Source organism: Nothobranchius furzeri, chromosome 9 (genome assembly GCF_043380555.1).
Source record: "Nothobranchius furzeri strain GRZ-AD chromosome 9, NfurGRZ-RIMD1, whole genome shotgun sequence".
Lineage (NCBI taxonomy): Eukaryota > Metazoa > Chordata > Actinopteri > Cyprinodontiformes > Nothobranchiidae > Nothobranchius > Nothobranchius furzeri.
The window spans coordinates 56,943,784-56,961,026 of NC_091749.1; the positions used below are offsets into that span (position 1 = coordinate 56,943,784).

At 41.5% G+C, this 17,243-nt stretch overlaps 2 protein-coding genes across 3 annotated transcripts in view; one reads left to right on the forward strand and one right to left on the reverse strand.

Annotated features, from left to right (window-relative positions):
* LOC107395763 (chromodomain Y like 2) overlaps nucleotides 1-17,243 on the forward strand; it is a 127,958-nt gene that overhangs the window by 91,658 nt on the left and 19,057 nt on the right. For both annotated transcript variants that reach the window (XM_070554960.1, XM_070554961.1), the window contains exon 3: nucleotides 13,673-13,890. In XM_070554960.1, coding sequence (XP_070411061.1) covers nucleotides 13,673-13,890 — 218 coding nt within the window. The remainder of the gene's footprint in view (nucleotides 1-13,672; nucleotides 13,891-17,243) is intronic.
* LOC139071809 (uncharacterized) lies at nucleotides 733-3,547 on the reverse strand. Its single transcript, XM_070554959.1, has 2 exons — nucleotides 3,417-3,547; nucleotides 733-3,356 (listed from the first exon to the last, which is right to left on the reverse strand). The coding sequence occupies exon 2, from the start codon at nucleotides 2,953-2,955 to the stop codon at nucleotides 733-735; it is 2,223 nt and encodes a 740-aa protein (XP_070411060.1). The 5' UTR covers nucleotides 2,956-3,356; nucleotides 3,417-3,547.

The following is a 17,243-nucleotide window of genomic DNA, read 5'->3' on the forward strand; positions in this document are numbered from 1 at the left end:
CTGCAGGCTGACGTTCTTCAGCGAGCAGAGAAAAGATGAATGTGTGCAGAGAGGAGTTCCAGGAGCGGTTTCGTGCCTTTGCAGGCGGACATCGTCTGTGGGAGCCGTAGGGAGGGGCATGACCTTGGAACAAGGGTTTTGCGGCTCACTTATGCTGACCTCAAGAATGGAGGATGGTCGGCTGCTATCTGGGTTCCAGGGCTTAGGTGTGTCCACCTGGGCCCACAGTTGACCCTTCTGGCAGTCGATGAGGGGAGCTAGACGTTCAAGCAGGTCCTGACCAATGAGAAGTGGTTCAGTGTCTAGCTGGCAGACATAAAACGGGTGAACCAGAGTCATGTCTTGGAAGGTGATGTCCAGCCACGCCCGGTGAGTGATACACTCCCGGGTCTGGGTGTAGCTGGTGATTTTCAGGTCACAGGGCTCTACCTGGACTGGTTTCCCGAACGACCGCATGGTGTCAGACACGCGATGGAACAATGTGGAGCACATCAGGGTGATTTCTGAGCCGGTATCCAGCAGAGCATCAACCTGTATGCACCCACCTACGTTGGTGCTACAGTACAAACGGCGAGCATGATCATGGTTTGTTAAGTCACCAAGGAACTTCAGAAATTTAGTATCTGGTTTCTCTGGGGGGTAGATTTCAGGAGACTCCTGTGGTCTACCAGTAGTGTTTCCCCAACTGATCAGGTAAGTCCTGGCCACGCTGGGGGGTTGAGCCACGCCTAGTCATGCGGACGTTGGCTCTGAGTCTGGCTTCTTAGAAGCAGACTTTGGTGCAGGGGTCTCATCTGCAGATCTCAGCTGTTCCTTCTGTTTAGCTAGGAACTGCTGAAACATCTCCTGGAGGTCGGCTTTGGTCAAGTACTCACCTGCGGACTTGTGTTCGGGACCTACCTGTGGGCGGCGCTCCTTAAACCTTCCACTGTTCCGACCTGCTTGCCGTTGGTTTTGGTTGGGCCACTTCCTGTCTGATTGTCCAGACCTAGGCGGCCAATCAGCACCCCCCTTCCCCTGTTGAGGAGATTGGGACTGCTCTCGCGGTTTAACAGGTCTAGGTTTAGCAGATTTTGGCTTAGTGGGTGGAATTTCTGTGCCTTCGAGCTCCAAACGCGGCTCGGCGTCGGGAGCTAGGTGCATGACGCGGTGATGTGCGTCAGGCTTTTGGGGCTTTCCGCCGGCTTCCCAAGCCTGTTGAGCGTATCTCCTAATCTCCTGAGTTGTCAGTTTTTTCATCCGACAATACATTGAGACTTCGGAGCGAACACACTCGTGCAGGTTGTGAATGAACAGGGATCTGAAGGCAGGGTCTTCCTCGAGCCCAGGGCCGTTTCGACCTTGGAAATAAGCACTTTTGAGTCGGCGATAATACTCTCTGGGGGGTTCGTTCCTCCCGTGTTTGATGGAGAAGGCCCCCATTGTAGCTGACGCAGAGTCTGCATACGTGGCGTATTCATCTCTCAACGCTCGGCAGAGCGAGGAGTACCGATCTCGAATGTCAGATGGTAGAGTTTCCATGAAACCGTGCACCGTTCTAGATGTGGTTTTCCAAATTAGCTTGAGCTTTTCCCTTGAAGAGGGTGCTGGAAGATCAAGCAGACAACGTTCTATCTCCCTGAGATAATCGTCGACGTTGGATTCATTGGTGTTAGGATCAAAGCGTTCTATGTCTTTAGCTAGCGATTCAATTTGACGTACACGGAGCCCTGACTCACGGTACGGCGCGTCATCCTCTGACTCTGACCCACGGTCTGTCTCAGAGGGCGCTGGATATCGCTGGTGTGCTCTGGGCTCCCAATGTTGACTCCTGGGGCCCAAATCGGGGTCCGGCATGTTGTGGCGGGCTGCTGGCACGTCACGTGGGTGTCCTGGGAGATCCTCCTCCCGGGGCACGTCTGCGTAGTGCAGCCTGCGTCTTTCAACTGGGGCATCTGCGTAATACGCTTTGTCCGGGTACGGACTGGCGTATGATGCTTTGTCCTGCAGCTGGTTATCGGCATGCCGAATACCGGAGTAGCTAGGATGGGTGGATGGTGGAGGTGCAGCTTGGGGTGCATAACCCCAATCGGCACCTTGCACCCTTCGTGGACTGGGGGAGCGGTCTAAATAGAGGTGCCGCTCAGCTGGTCGACTTCTCACTGATTGAGAAGGCCGTGAAGATGAGGGTGGTGGTCCAACCTGGGGTTCGAGGGCGAACTGCCCTCGGCCCCTAGATGGTCCTGAATGCCCTATAGTGTGTGTAGGGAACGGGGCCGAAGGTTGGGACAGATAAGCTTCATCTCTCCCCTGCGGCGTGCGTCCGTCCAGAGAGTCCCACACCACATACTGTTGATTATCGTATGGAGCCGTATCAGGAGGTAGCCTACCTTTACGGCGGGACGGCGGTCCCTCGCTACCTTGGGTGGAGGAAACCAATTGGTCTTTGGCGATCGTCCTGGGCGGACCCTGGTTGGCTTTGCCGGCTTGCTTTCGTACCGGTGTGGGAGAGCACTCTGGCTCAGCCTCAGAGTCACGGTGTTCCCCCCCTTCCCACTGTCTGTTGTCATCAGCAGAAGGGGGCGGAGTCTTCTCCCCATCTTCCCCAGAATCGGTGCTGGCTTCCTCCTCGTCATCCTTCTGCCTTCCATTTTGCTGCCTTTCAGCTAGCATGCTCTGGAGCTTCATGATCTCTCGATCATGTTGGAGTTCTCTCTGATAGAGGATCAAGGCTAACTTAGCTAAGTGAACCTGGATTGGTTTTGTACCATCCGGGTTTTCTATTTGATCAATTACAGCTTCTAGCTCGTCGCTACGCTGTTCTTCAGTGAAATCCCTAGAAGGGTAGTCGGGTTCTCGAGCAACCGCGACCAGTTTGGACAATATTTGTCCAGAAAGTAGGCCAGGTTCATAGTCGTGGGCCGCAGCGCCACCTGGTTGCCGGGAGTTGGTCAGTTCACTACTCTGTCCCTCCATTTTAACAACCGAACCAAAAATAGCCTAGTAGAGCTTCTGCAGATAGCTCAAGCTGCACCTTTTGGGCAGCAACTGCTAGCTTTGTAGCAGAAAAACACTAAATTAACCTTTGTGCGCACAGGTTTTAGCGTTTTAAGATTGCACGGAATGCCGTGACTGATGCTTAAAATACTATTCCTTTCAGTATTTTAGCAAAAGCTGGTGCGTTGCCGTAGCAACGTCTTACAACACTTGCAGTGTTAAATATGCTAGTTATTCCTTCAGAATATTAGCAAACAAGGTGTTATCAGTCTTTGAGTGAAGGTTTCAGTTAGTTACAATAGCCACTGTGAGTTAAAGTCGCTAAATTAGCAGTTAATTTTAGCCTAAAAGGGTTAGTCAGAATTACTTACACGCTGCACCTTTAATGAGGAACTGAATTTTAACCTAAAAGGTTAGCCAGAATTAATTACACGTTGCACCTTTAAGGAAAAACTGAATTTTAACCTAAAAGGTTAGCCAGAATTAATTACACGTTGCACCTTTAAGGAAAAGCTGAATTTTAACCTAAAAGGTTAACCAGAATTAATTTACACGTTGCACCTTTAAAGAAGCACTGAGTTACTGGTGAGAGTTCGATGCAGCTTCCTGCTCAGCGAAATCAGCACCACCCTGTTGCTGGTTCAAGGCTGAACAACGGATTATTTTTAATTCAAGCTCTTTGGATTTATTTGTTTGTTTGTGCCGGATAGAAATCTCTGTGTATCCAAGCCTCACACGGCCGCACCAATAAAATGTTGGGGTTATTAGGAGCGAACAATTAGTAAGCTTCAACTTACTTTTGGATTCTTCAATAAATTCTGTAAATATGGGAATATTTACTGATTTATTAATTAATTAAGATATTCTTAGATATACGGGGCACCATTCCCCTTTTTCCGGGGAAAAATTGAATCCAAAACTCTTATCAGTCTTTCTTGAAGTTCGTAGAATCCTTGGAGCAGAGACTTCTCTTCGACACAACAAAGCTACTGGACACAAAAATCTGAATTTTATAACATTTAATTAACAATTTGTCAAATGAATAAACAGTGGAATAGATGAATAATAACCGTGTGATATGATTGAAGATGGATGTGTTTGCATGTGATGGAGGATGTATGAATGGGGTCCTTTGTTCTCACAAAGGAGTAGTGTGTATGTGTGTGTGTGTGTGTGTGTGCGTGTGTATGGATTCAAAATGGAGTCTTGAATACAAGATGGCTGACCCCTTTGTCTGGCTAAAGTGTGGGTGGCAACTTGCACTTTAACTTCCAAAGCACTTAGAATCAGTAGTAACTTAACCTTAAATCACTCAAAACATTTCAAAAGATCATGAAACAACACAAAAGATTAATCACAAATTAATATCTTTTAGTTTCAGCCTGGCCATGACAGAAACCATTTTAAGATACCAAACAATGATCAATAAGCAGTTTATTCTTTCAAAATGACCCGACGGACGTGTTTGGGACGAAAGAGGAAAACACGAAGCTACTTTTTAAGCAATAGACGCGGTTTATTGCTTATTTGAGACTATAGAGGAAACGGGAGAAGAAAAGGAGAGAAAAAAATGAGTTTCCTGATCACCAAAGCAGCAAGGCGTCCCCCGCTGTTATGACTTGACGGTTCTCCGTTTTTCTCCGCAGTTTCCGGCGTCATCCGTCGGTTTGATGCTTTCTCCGTTGTTTGGCGTTCACGAGTGTTTCTCCACGGGCTGGACAGAGACAGCAAAGTTTCTTTCTGTGCTGAGTTATAACTTACAGCGTTTCTGAGAGCTGGATGGAGTTGTTGTTTCCCTCCGCAGTTCTGTGTCCTCAAACATCAGCTGGAGGGGAGCAGAAACGAGCAGATCTGATGGGCTTGCAGTTTAGTTTCCAGCAGTTCCGTGGCTCAACTTGGCTCTTAGAGCTTCCGCGTGCTCAAAGAAGTCGGAGCGTTCGACAAGCGTGTCCTAACCGCCAGGTATCCTGGGCAAAAGAACGAGGTTTCTTTGTCTCATTCATGATTTATAGTCTTTGAAGTCGCGGGAAAGCTCCAAGCTCCCGCCTCCCGCACATGCGCAGAACGTGTTTCTGGTATTAGGCGGTGACATCATCCCAATGCTTCCGTGTGCAAAGCATCATGGGAAATGAAGTTTCTTGGCGCTGATGTGATTATTTGCTTTTCAGAGCAATTTAAGCACAGTCATTTTGGAGAAAATCACTGCATAGTAATTTCCTCATGAGGTCAGACCCTCAACAGCATATAAAAATAATTTGCTCCCTACCACTTCCCATGACTCTTGTTTCTACTCTGATCATTGCAGCCGAGGGTTCTAGAACAATTGTGAACACTAATGGACTTAACACCCACTCAAATTATCAGCTGAGGACCTATGTTTTATAAACACCTGGTCGTTATTAATAATTTCAGGTAAAAGCTGATCTAGTTGTGATGCTACAGTTTTAGATAATATTTGCAATGAACATTTATAAGACTTGTAGATCTGGTATTGGTTGGATCTGTTGTCCTGTTTTGGAATAAATGATTTAACAACATTATTGATCAACCAGGGATGGGCGAAGGATATCAATTAATCTCTTGGAAAATCTGCTGGGATGCAATCTGCCAGGTAACTTCCCATTCTTCCCTTAGTTGCTGTTCGAACTTCAATTTCAGCTACGGGGGAATCTAAACTATCCTTGTCCTTTAAGAATTTTGGGGGTAGCTCTACCTTCTGAAAGAGTTTGTCTTCATTCTTAGTGAAAGTGTAAAATTTTTCAGAAGTCTTTGAAGATCTTGTCTATTTTCTCTGCTGACCTGTGTAATGTGCCATCTACCCTAATTTTTTTTTTTATTTATTTATTTTTGTATTTTCAGCACTTTCATAACATTTAGTTTTCAGTCTATTACTTGAGTATGCTGCCTTTCTATTATATACTTGGTGGACCTCAGATTTTGGTTCACAATTTCCTCAGGTTATGTGGATTATATTGATCCGCTCCCCAATTTCCCTTTCCAATATTTGCAGTCTTCCTATATTAGCCTTGTTTCCACATACTGTAAGTTTTACATTTCCCTAATAAATGCCTTTAGTGCATCCCACATGCCAGCTATTCTTTCTGTTCACATGTAGAAATACCCCTGATTCGTCCCAAAGGTTTCTGACTAACTGTTAACCCACATTTGACCTCCACCTCCCAGCTGGAATTTGACTGGTGTGTGGTCTGTTATTGTGATGACTCCTATATTGCAGTCAAATTGACAAGTGACCCTCCATTCAAAGACAGGTCGATACATGAATAAGAGGGTGGAAACAACATGTAAATTTGCTGTATGCTGGGTGTGAGTCAATTATCTATCAATCCTAGTTTTCCTGTAAAGAGGTTATATCTCCTCTGATTCGGTCTGCTCGAGTCGGGTTTGCAAAGCACTTACTGTGTTTTTGAGTTTGGTCTTTTGCCACTTTGTTTTTGAGTGGTGCTCATTGTTGCAACTTCAGTGAGAACGTACAAGTACAGCAATAGAAATAATTCACCAACTGAAATTTCATATGAATAAGATACAACAATGATAAACACATTCTGAACTATTTTTTATTAGGATTCATCTACAAGATGAAAATATTTGGCTAATTTACATCAGTGGTCTGCAACCCCAGGCCATGTAATGAGTTTTATAAAGAAAAGTAAGAGCTGTAAAAAGTGTACAAAACCACTGCACCCCCTGATAAATCATAATTAAAAAAAAACAACATTAATCAGTCCAAATTCATAAAATGTGTTAAAATGCTGTAAGGTCAAATTAAGTCAATCCATGCTAGGTTTTTATTTTTATAGTTAAAGGAAACTTGTACTGATCATAAGTGTAATTGTTAGAGGGCCAAAATCATACACCCACATCCAGAAGCTCTTGGACCTCTTCAGATTTCTCTCCTGACTAATGTTTCTGCGTCTTTAGATTTTGAGCCTGAAGATATTCTATCCCTTCCTGCTGAAATGAGTTGTTATCTGAAAGTTCAGATTTGCTGCTTGTATTATTTCCTCAGCCTGCATTGCTTGTTTCTGCAGCATTTGTTCCATCTGTTCTCTCACATTTTGAGTTTCTTGATTAGATTCTTCCTCAAAATAATGCTCTGATTTTCTCTCTCGAGTTTTAAAAAAATTCAAACCCCTCAACCAAAGCTCTTTGCCTCTCTTTTAAAAGATGATTTTTCTTCTTCCATTATCTCCATAAACTCTTATTTTCCCTCCCTCTAGGTTTTTAGAATCTGTAGGATTATTTCAGGGTGGCATAGGATTATATCAGATTTTCACACCACTTCTTCAAATCCCATTGGCTCATTTAAATTGTGATTTTGGACTTCCATTATTTCCATAAACTTCATTTTCTCTTTAGTTCATTCCCAAATCGTCTCTCTCCTGAAGAACCTGTTCGATAACCTGAACAATCTGATCAGTATCTTTCTCCTTTTCTTCAAAGTCCATCATCTGGTTTTTCAGATTCTCTTCCCTGCTTCTAAATAGTCTGGCCATTCTTGGATAAGTCCTTATGCTCCTCTTTGGATTTTGTCTTTTTTATTTGGCTTTTTCATTTCTCTTCATTCAGATTTGTTGTCTCAAGTATCAAATATTCAAACCCCTTATCATTTTTACATTTGTTTTATGTGTTTCTATTGTTTCCATAAACTTCCTTTTATTTTCCTCCAGTCTGCTTAAGAAGTTGTATATGTTGTTTCTCTTTTAGCAAAATCTGTCAGCCTTTTTTAATTCCCTGCTTTGATCTTGTCTTTATCTGTTCAAACTCAGATTTCTGGTTTTCTAGGGTTAGGGTTGTCTTTTTCAACTTTTAAATGTTTGTCTCATTTTGTAGAGTCTGTTTTTCTCCGTTATTTTCCTTTTGATTGGTTCTTTGACTTATTAAACTCTAGTATCGGTCTTTCCAGATCCTTTTTCATTAGCAATTTAGTTTCTTAAATTTTATTCCAGTCATCTCTAATTTCTTTATGCAGTTCTCTTTCCATCACAACCCTAACTCTTTGTTCCTCAAATCTGAGAAATGTTCATCGAGTTTTAATTTGTAAAATTTCCCTTTGTTTCTGGAAATTCTTTTTGATTTTATCCCTTATTCTTTCTTGGTTTTCCTCAAACTGCATTTCTCTTTTCTCCAGATCTTGTTTTTTAACATCCAAGTGCTGTTTTCCCTCCTGGAAACTCTGTTTGATTTTTAATTTGTAGCATTCAAATGTTTTCCCTTTTTTCTCAATGGTGGTTCTTGAATTGTTATTTTTCATCTTCTACATGTTGTAGCTCTTTTTGTATACGGTTGTTTCTTTCTTTTAAATCATTCTCATTTCTGTTTGCATCAAACTTCATGTTCTGCACATGTAACTTACCTGGAGCCATTGCGCGTTTGTCCGGTTGCAACGATTAAAAATGTTGGCGGTATGATTACAGTCTGAGAAATTATCACAGTTTCACAATTTCTGTGATATATTTTACATGAATTGATTTCCGATCTGCAAAACAAGATGGATTAAAAAATGGGTCCATGCTTCTTAATTACATTCTAACATTGTGGAGATTAAAAAAAATACTTAAAAAAATAAATAATGAAGTGGTTTTCTCTCGAATGTCTTAACCTCAGCCAATAACATGACGGATCAAAACCAACAAATGGACCATCCGATTTTCTATCTCACTGAACAAACTCACTTCCACAGTTCCCTGGGTCCTCCATTCAGTACACACTTGCATATTTAGCAGCAGAACACCACTAGTGTGAGGTTCTCTGCTCAATAACATCAGAGAAGGAGAAACAGCCAGCTGCTACCACTTGCAACTTTAGGACAAGATATTCTTCTGAGCGTTTAATTCTGTTAGCTCGACAAAAGCTCTAGAAAATGGTTCAATAAAAGCATCATATAATAAAAAAGTGAACTTTTTTCCCCCAGAAAAATTTCCTATGAAAATCTAATTATTTATTTATTTATTTATTATTTTTTTTGCAAGGAGTGTAATGGAATTTATTTTTACTCATATTGATACTCTGTATTGGCAAGTACTCAAAATTAAGTAACTTACTTTTTACTGGCAGACATTGGAGTGCCTCACGCAAAATATTTTTGAACCATGTAGGACAATGTCCTTACGGGCTTCAGATATGTATCTACTTAAAGTGACGGTGTGTATTGACCCCGGCGATAGAGCTGCACATGGTAAATGGCCTGTATTTGCATAGCACCTTCTTAGGGTTCTACAACCTCCCAAGGTGCTTCACAACACCATCAGTCATTCACACATTCACACACACATTCACACGCTGATGGGGATGAACTACGATGTAGCCACAGCTACCGAACACTGGCGCTACTGGTCCCTCCGACCACCACCAGCAGGCAAGGCAGGTTAAGCGTTTTGCCCAAGGATACAACAGCAGCATTCTCTGGTCAAAGCCGGGATCGAACCTGCAACCTTCCGATTACTGGACAACCTGCACTACCTCCTGAGCTACTGCTAAATATTTGCAAGCAAGTGGTATTTTTGTGTTTGAATAAGACCAGGGTATCAATTTCAATCCTGGAGGGCCTGTATCCAGAGCATTTTTGTGGTTTCTCTGATCCAACACACTTGATTCAGTGGTTGAATCACCTGTGCAGCAGCTCATCAGGCTCTGCAGAAGCCTGTTAATTACCTGGTGATGCTAAAAACTACACATTGTCTCTTTAAAGCTGTTATAACAAATTTGGAAAATAAATTAACTTAGAACATTTTTCATGCTTCTTAACAGTTTAACATAGTATCACTGTAAATATATTGTGGAGGTAAAATTTAAAAAACTAAAACATAACCGTGGTTCTCTTGCAGTTGTCCAAAGATACCCATCAATAACACTTTTGGAACCAAAAACAACTATTGGACCATCCGGTTGTCAGTCTTGCCAAGCCATCGCACTTTCCTGGGTGCTCCATTCATTAATTCACACTTGCCCATTTAGCAGCAGAACACCAGTGGTGTGAGAAGTTTGTGGCTCAAAAATATCAAAGAAGGAGAAACAGCCATCTGCTATTATTTCAACTTCATGACTAACTACCAGAGATCCCAAAAAACACCATTTGAAGTCACAGATAACAAAAGACGTTTGAACTAGAAAACAGCAATTTAAAGAAGATACCTGAGGGGAGAGGTGACTGTGACCATGTCTGCATTCAAAATCTAGCTTGTTCTGTAGATTTGCAATAGCAGCTTTAACAGGCAGCCAACGTAGGGAAGCTAAAACAGGAGATATGTGGTTTCTCTTGATTAACTGAAGATTTTAACTACATTTTGTGGACGCCCTGCTAGTAAAGAATTACAGTAATCCTTTCTTGAAGTAAATAGATGCATGGACTAGCAAAGGTGGTCAACTTTTTCATGAGAGCATTGAGGAACCACATTGATCCCAGATCACACACTGAACTTTGTTCCAGTTGTTGATTGTGATGTCTGTAGGTGTTGATACATCTTTCCAATATACCAGATCATGGAGCACATTTGTTTGTTGTCAGACATCACCAACAACATTTTTGAACTACCAGCAAAGGAAACTTTTAAATGCATACAACAGATGATTATTTCAGATCAAACACAGACCCACGTCCAAGAACCAAATACAACAAAGGGCTAAGCAGGTTTCAGCTTTTTTTTTTTTAGCTCTTTTGTCAAATCAGTATTCCACATTACCTGTTCAACACTAGTAATGCTAAATTCATTTAGGATTCAATCTCAAGCCTGAAAAACAGTAGCAAAAGTGATTTGTCTTTTTTATTATAGAGGAACATATGGTGCCTATTGAGGCAATACATTAGAACAGCTGTTGTCTCATTCTGACTGTTGTCTGTGTTGCACTTTTATCATTACTTATTTTAGTTTTTCATAGTTACACACTCCAAAGTTAATATATAAGCCCTCTATGCCTCTGTGTCCTCTGCCTTTAGCTTCTGGATCCATTTGTAAACTAATGCAGAACAAAAATCAATTCTTTGAGCTTTGTATTTCCTCGTAACTTTCATCCTTCAGATTGTTGGCTGTGAAAGCATCAAACCACAGGTTGTGGTGAGAAAGCTGAGGTTTGTGAGTGACTCCTACAGCATATCAGGAGGTTCTAAGATAAGACGCAGAACTTCCCCCATTTTTTCCTTTTAACTGATCAAAGTCTCTAGCTGAAGTTGTGTTTTACCAGAAATCAATTTTAACTAAATCAATGTATCCAATGGATATTGGTTCTTAAAATATCCCTTTACTTTGATGATGCTGTTCGTAAAAATGCTTGAAAATTAGGCCGACTAGTTTCCAAAGTAAAGGCCTGATGGGACAAGGTAATTCAGCCTCTGTATGTTTTTTTAGTTTGAATATTAATGCAATCAAGCTGAAATGCGTGCAACCTCATAGTGAAAGCTCTGCCGTTGTGAAGTGTGAATGTCCCCAGATGATGCAGACACTCAGCATAGTACATCCAGTAATGACTTGGATGACTCTACTTTTTAGGCCCAATTATAATTTTTATTTATATACATACAATAAATGTGAAAAAAGTAATTGTAAGTTTTGAAATCAAAACTTTAGTGCAAGAGGATTGATCTTTTTCTTAAATGTGAACACTGAAAACCTTTTTAATCATTTTTTTGTGATCATAAGATTCAAGATTTTAAGATTCAAGGTCATTTTATTGTCATTACACAGGTGTACAACAATTTTGACTTTGGGCTCACTACCACAGAGGTAGTAAAATATAAGTAAAATAAAATAAGATTAAAATAGATGTCACACACACGCTCTCACTCACACACACACACACACACACACACACACACACACACACACACACACACACACACACACACACGTCTAAAACTATAACCTGAAATAAAAAGTGAACACAATATAAATGTAAACAGTCATGTGCTGAGGTATCAAGATTAACTAGCATAATGTAAATGTGCTGTAGTGCACAAACTGTCCAGCAGGATCATGTGACCTCCTAGCAGCAACATTCAGTTCAGTAATGGCTCTTGCATAAAAGCTGCTTAACAGCCTGGTGGTGCGTCTTTCCATTGCCCTATATTGTTTACCAGACTGAAGAAATTTGAAGAGATGGTTAGCAGGGTGGGTTGAGTCATTCTGGATGCTTGTGGTTTTTTTGAAGGCAGCGAGTGGTGAACATGTCATCCAGGGCAGGCAGGTGTGTGTTTGTTATTTTCGCTGCAGTTTTGACTACCCTCTGCAGGGCCTTCCTGTCAGCTGCAGAGCTGCTGCTGTACCACACCAGGATGCTGTCAGGACACTCTCTATGGGGCAGTGATAAAACCACACCAGCAGTTTTTGTGGCAGGTTGATCTTCCTGAGAGCCCTCGGGAAGTATAGCCGTTGTTGTGCCTTCTCTATCAGACATTTGGTGTTGTGTGTCTGTGTGAGGTGCTCTGATTTGTTTGTGCCCAGGAACTTGAACTCTGACACGCTCTCCACCTGCTTATTGTGAGTGACTGGTGCTCCACATTTTTCCTTCTTGGGTCATTGATGATTTCTTAGGTTTTGTCGGTGTTCAGGGTCAGGTTGTTAGCTGTACACCAGCTACTGCAAATCTTTCCTGTACACAGACTCATTTCCCTGGCTGATTAGGCCCACCACGATTGTATCGTCAGCAAATATAATGATAGCATTGGTGTTGTGGGTGGGCTTACAGTCAAGTGCGTACAGGGAGTACAGGGAGAGACTCCTCACGCAGCTCCTGTGCTAGGTCACTCCGAGTTTTCATGCAGGCTGAACATGAAAATAGTCTTTTGCATTACCTTCTGATAGGAAATAGACTGTGAAACGCTAGAATTTGAAAAGCCTGACAGGTCTAACTCACACTGCCACTTAACATCCATGGAGTCATCCATCTTGACTCACAATGGGGAGAGCTGTTGTTGGTTTAGCGTCCAGGAAACAGCAGAGAACATCAAAGTTGCAAATCATACTGAGTCAGAGTCATGTTGCTGTTGTCCAATCAGAGGCGAGATGTCCAAATATTGGGAAATAAAACTCCAAAACCTGCCGTCTGAATCTACTTTCTCCTCCAGGTAACTTATACTCCCTGATTCAGGCATACCTGAGCTTTGTTTTCCCCAAATACGACTTACAAGGCATTCTTTCCTTCTAGAGACCACTGTAGATGTATTGAATAAATGAGTGTTCAAAACCTTTAATAACATTTTAAGCCGTTGATTTATTGACAGTGCACTGTGATTTAAAAAGCACATTGTTTGATAAAAACCTACTGAGTGGTAAAGTTTCAGACAGTTTTCTCACAGGAGGGGAAAGAAGGCTTTCCTAGCTATTTATCTACTATACTGTATGTTAAACCGAAGCTGTATATTACAGGCCCGTAGAAAAACAAGCCACTCTCTCACTTCAAAATATTAACACATTTCTTATCAATTATGTCTCTGCAGAACATTTTTAATTGAAAAAGGAAAATCAGGTGTGCAAAACTACTTTTTTTCTTTAAGATAAAAAACTACATTTAAATTGTTTTTATTTCCAGCCACTCAAACCAAATTCTGGCCAATTTGCAAAAAGAAAACAAAATCTGTATTTCTAGAAATTTGGAAAACTCTTAATGGCCAGTTGCATTTAACTTCCTTGATGAAATAGAGAAACAAAGTTGACCTACTGTCCTGTTGTCCCTCCTCTGTCAGGCTCCCCTCTCGCCAACGGAAAGCTGCATCTTCACAGCTCAGTAAAGCGGAAGCTGGCTGACGAGAAGGGTTATGTGTTTGACAAGCGGCTCAGGTACAACGTGCGACAGAACGAGAGCAACTGTCGATTCAGAGACATCGTGGTCAGAAAGGAAGAAGGCTTCACTCATGTTCTGCTCTCCAGCCAAACCACAGACAACAACGCTCTTACGCCAGAGGTGAGAGCAAACACATCCATTTCCTCTGTATGTATGTCTGTTAAGTAATTTTGTTTGATCTGGGAAGACATGATTCACCAAGGCCCCACTGAGATGATTCTTCCTGCTTAACAGTCACCATAAAGCTTCATTTGGAAAGATTTGTATTTCCACTTACTGCTGTAGCGAGACTTAAGAGTTATTCAGCATCTGCTCTGAGTGAGCCATTCAGGAGCCGGAGTGGAAGAAGCTGTAGTTAAATGTGACAGCTACCCAAAGTGGCACTGTCAGCTGAATGAATGTAACGTGGAGTACAGCTGAGAGATTGACAGTTTCTTTCAAGCTGTCTCTTACCAGAGTTGGGCTCTACAACATTGGGTATACAGTACATTTAATCCAGTGCTCTTCCATCTGTTGTTGCTGCAGCCAAATTCTTGTTGAACTAGTGGAAGATCAGGCTGCAGCTTCAGAGGAACCAAACACCCCGGAGTGATTTTCACTGATTCTGCTGCAAGAGGTGGCAGTGTTTCCAGGAAACACTCAATAATGTCACTTATGTACCTTTTAAAAATGCAATTGATACCCCATAGCACAAAAAGTTTTTGGTATTTTATTTTATTTTTTTGATGCTTTGCACACGCACTGAGCAGGATCTCACTATTTTTAGACACCGTTCTGATTAGGTCTGATATACCAGCTGTGTCCTCTCTACAGGCATTTAGGATGCAAAATCTGAGCCAAGCTGAGTTCTCTGGCTTTCGCTGCATACTTTTCATAACCTCTTCGACAATTTGTTGGCCACCTGCTGACTCTCCGTCAGTTCAACTCTCTCAGTAAAAGTAGCATCCGGCAGCAAACTAGATCCAGAATTCTCAATTTACTCTTTGACTTTATTTGACATTAATATAAAAAATCATTTCAAAAGTGTTTTCAGAGCTTTGTTAAGGATTTATTGAGCTGACTTCTTGCAGAAACAAACCAGCTTGAGATTGGTTGCTCTTTTAACACATCAATTTGCATCAAACTGGGTAAATCTAGTTACATTTCATGGAGATGTATTATGTCATTTTTTAAAGCTATTTTTGATTTGGGACAAACTAAACACTGCATGAATGAAATTAAAAAGATAAATTTAACTGATTTTTTAGTTAAAATTATAATTTCACAGTTGTTCAACACTTACTTTACCTCTTTTGAAGCAAATTCCTTACATTTATTATTTCTAAGAGCCTGGGTTGGCCAGAGATAATGGTATGGATCCCTGCCATCCACCACTGGCTCAACTCTAAGTAAACAGGATTTTCTGCTACTCAGATGTTAGAGCCTCAGATCTCCCACCGAGGGCAGTTCTCTCTTTGATGCTGCATTGTGAGCAAGGCAGACTGTACCTCACAGGCGCTGAAGTGGCCTAAACTGTGTGTACATGCGTGTGTGTGTGTGTGTGTGTGTGTGTGTGTGTGTGTGTGTGTGTGTGTGTGTGTGTGTGTGTGTGTGTGTGTGTGTGTGTGTGTGTGTGTGTGTGTGTGTGTGTGTGTGTGTGTGCGTGTGTACTTTTGTGTGCGACAGTAAGCCTGAAAGATGTGGGCTTATCAAACAGCTTGGATACCTGCTTTTGTGTCTCTCAGGCTTTGAAGCTGCAGAAACAAGAGAGGCTGGATGTGAGCTAACTGAAAGGCTGCAGCCCAAGAAGATCTTTCAAAAAATATCCCACTACATTTTTGCTTTTTTCTAAATGCTGTAACAAGTTGAAAAAAAGCTCCTCGTCCTACAAGTGGTGCTTGTTCTTTTTCCTTCCTGGTATTTTTTTTTCTTCTAATTAATCATGAGTGATTTTTAACTCCAACGAGCTGATTATAAGAAAGTTAGAACCTAACAGGCATAATAATTATATAACGCTGGTTTGTGATTAAAGAGACGATTTGTAGCTTTTACCGTTAATCTCTGGACATGTCCATCGAAATGTTGCTGAGAACGAATTAAATAATGTCCAGTTGTTGAAAATATTGGTGGGTTCGTGACATTAAACCATAAAAATCGGTTCTAAAGTAAATGGAAGCGGGTCTCTGGGCAACGCCATATTTCCTTCTACGGGAGCCCATGAAGACAAAATGCATTTACTGATTTGAAACAGATGGTAACAAAACCTTCACCATTCATAAACATTGTTGTTTTACACATTCACATCTTCACTCGTTGCCAGTGATGAAAGGCAGTCTGATGTGCTTGTCATGTTGCTGGAGGTTGCGCTCCCAGGGATTTTTGACCCTAATGGCCATCCGTCGGTTACATTGTCGGTTGGTAAGGTTTTACTCGAACACAAAAATACTGCTTACCTTCAGTGATTTAGGTTTATACTGCCCCCATGGCCGGGAAACATACACATTGTCATTTTAATAATCTGTGGCTACATCTTTGTATTGAGATCTCACCGCATGCCTGCTTCACTAAAAGTGTACTGTGGCTGTTTTTTGTTTCAACTTTTCTACATTGTTTACCTCCATAATCTGCTCATACTCACAAATAAATCTGCATTAATATTATGCTGACACAAACATATCCATCGGCTTTAGCCACTTTAAAGATGTGGAATAATGAAAAATGATTATTTCTGCTTATAATCAGTCTCTCTGAGTTTTTCAGGCAGGCTACACATATCTCCTGCATTAGCTTATGATAGAAAATAATTGGTGAAATGCTAGAATTTGAAAGGCCTGACCGACAGTTTGGCGTCGGTAACATCTCTGCTAGCAGATACTAACTGTTAGCGTTAGCAACTCAACCACACAACAGAAGCTCCTCCAGGCTTGTGTTATTTGTGGAAGTAAAGCATCCATGTTGCAGAGCTAACAGATTCAATGGCAGAGTTGTGTTGCTGTTACCCAATCAGAGGCAAGAAATTTTCAGGAAATAAGACTCCAAATATTGCTGTGCTGCTGCAGCAGACTTGTCCGTGCGGATCCAGGTGCTTCTGGGCTTTTTTTGCCCTGAGTATGACTCACAAGGAATAAATAAATATGCATAATTTCACAATAACGTATTACACTCACTTGTAATAAATAAAATAAAAGCTCTGTTGTCCAGAAGATTTGATGGGGCTTTCCACCTCAGTGGGCACAAATTTCTCAGCAAAGCTAACAAACTAATACCTCACCATAGTGTATTGACAAGAGTATTTCATAGTTTATCAGTCCCAAAAGAAAGTAAAAGTGAATTAAACTCAACAAACGAGGCATGTTTGAGTTCCTCTTACTTAGCCAGCGGATAATGCCCACAGGCACAGAACATCACCTCATAAAATCACTGCAGAGGTGTTTTTTTTACTTAGTTTTTATTACGATCTCTTGAATTCAGAAAAAAAGGTTTTATATATATAT

Bases quoted from the DNA above. Each gene is read 5' to 3' on its own strand.
- LOC139071809 (XM_070554959.1), bottom strand. From the start codon at position 2,955: ATGGAGGGACAGAGTAGTGAACTGACCAACTCCCGGCAACCAGGTGGC.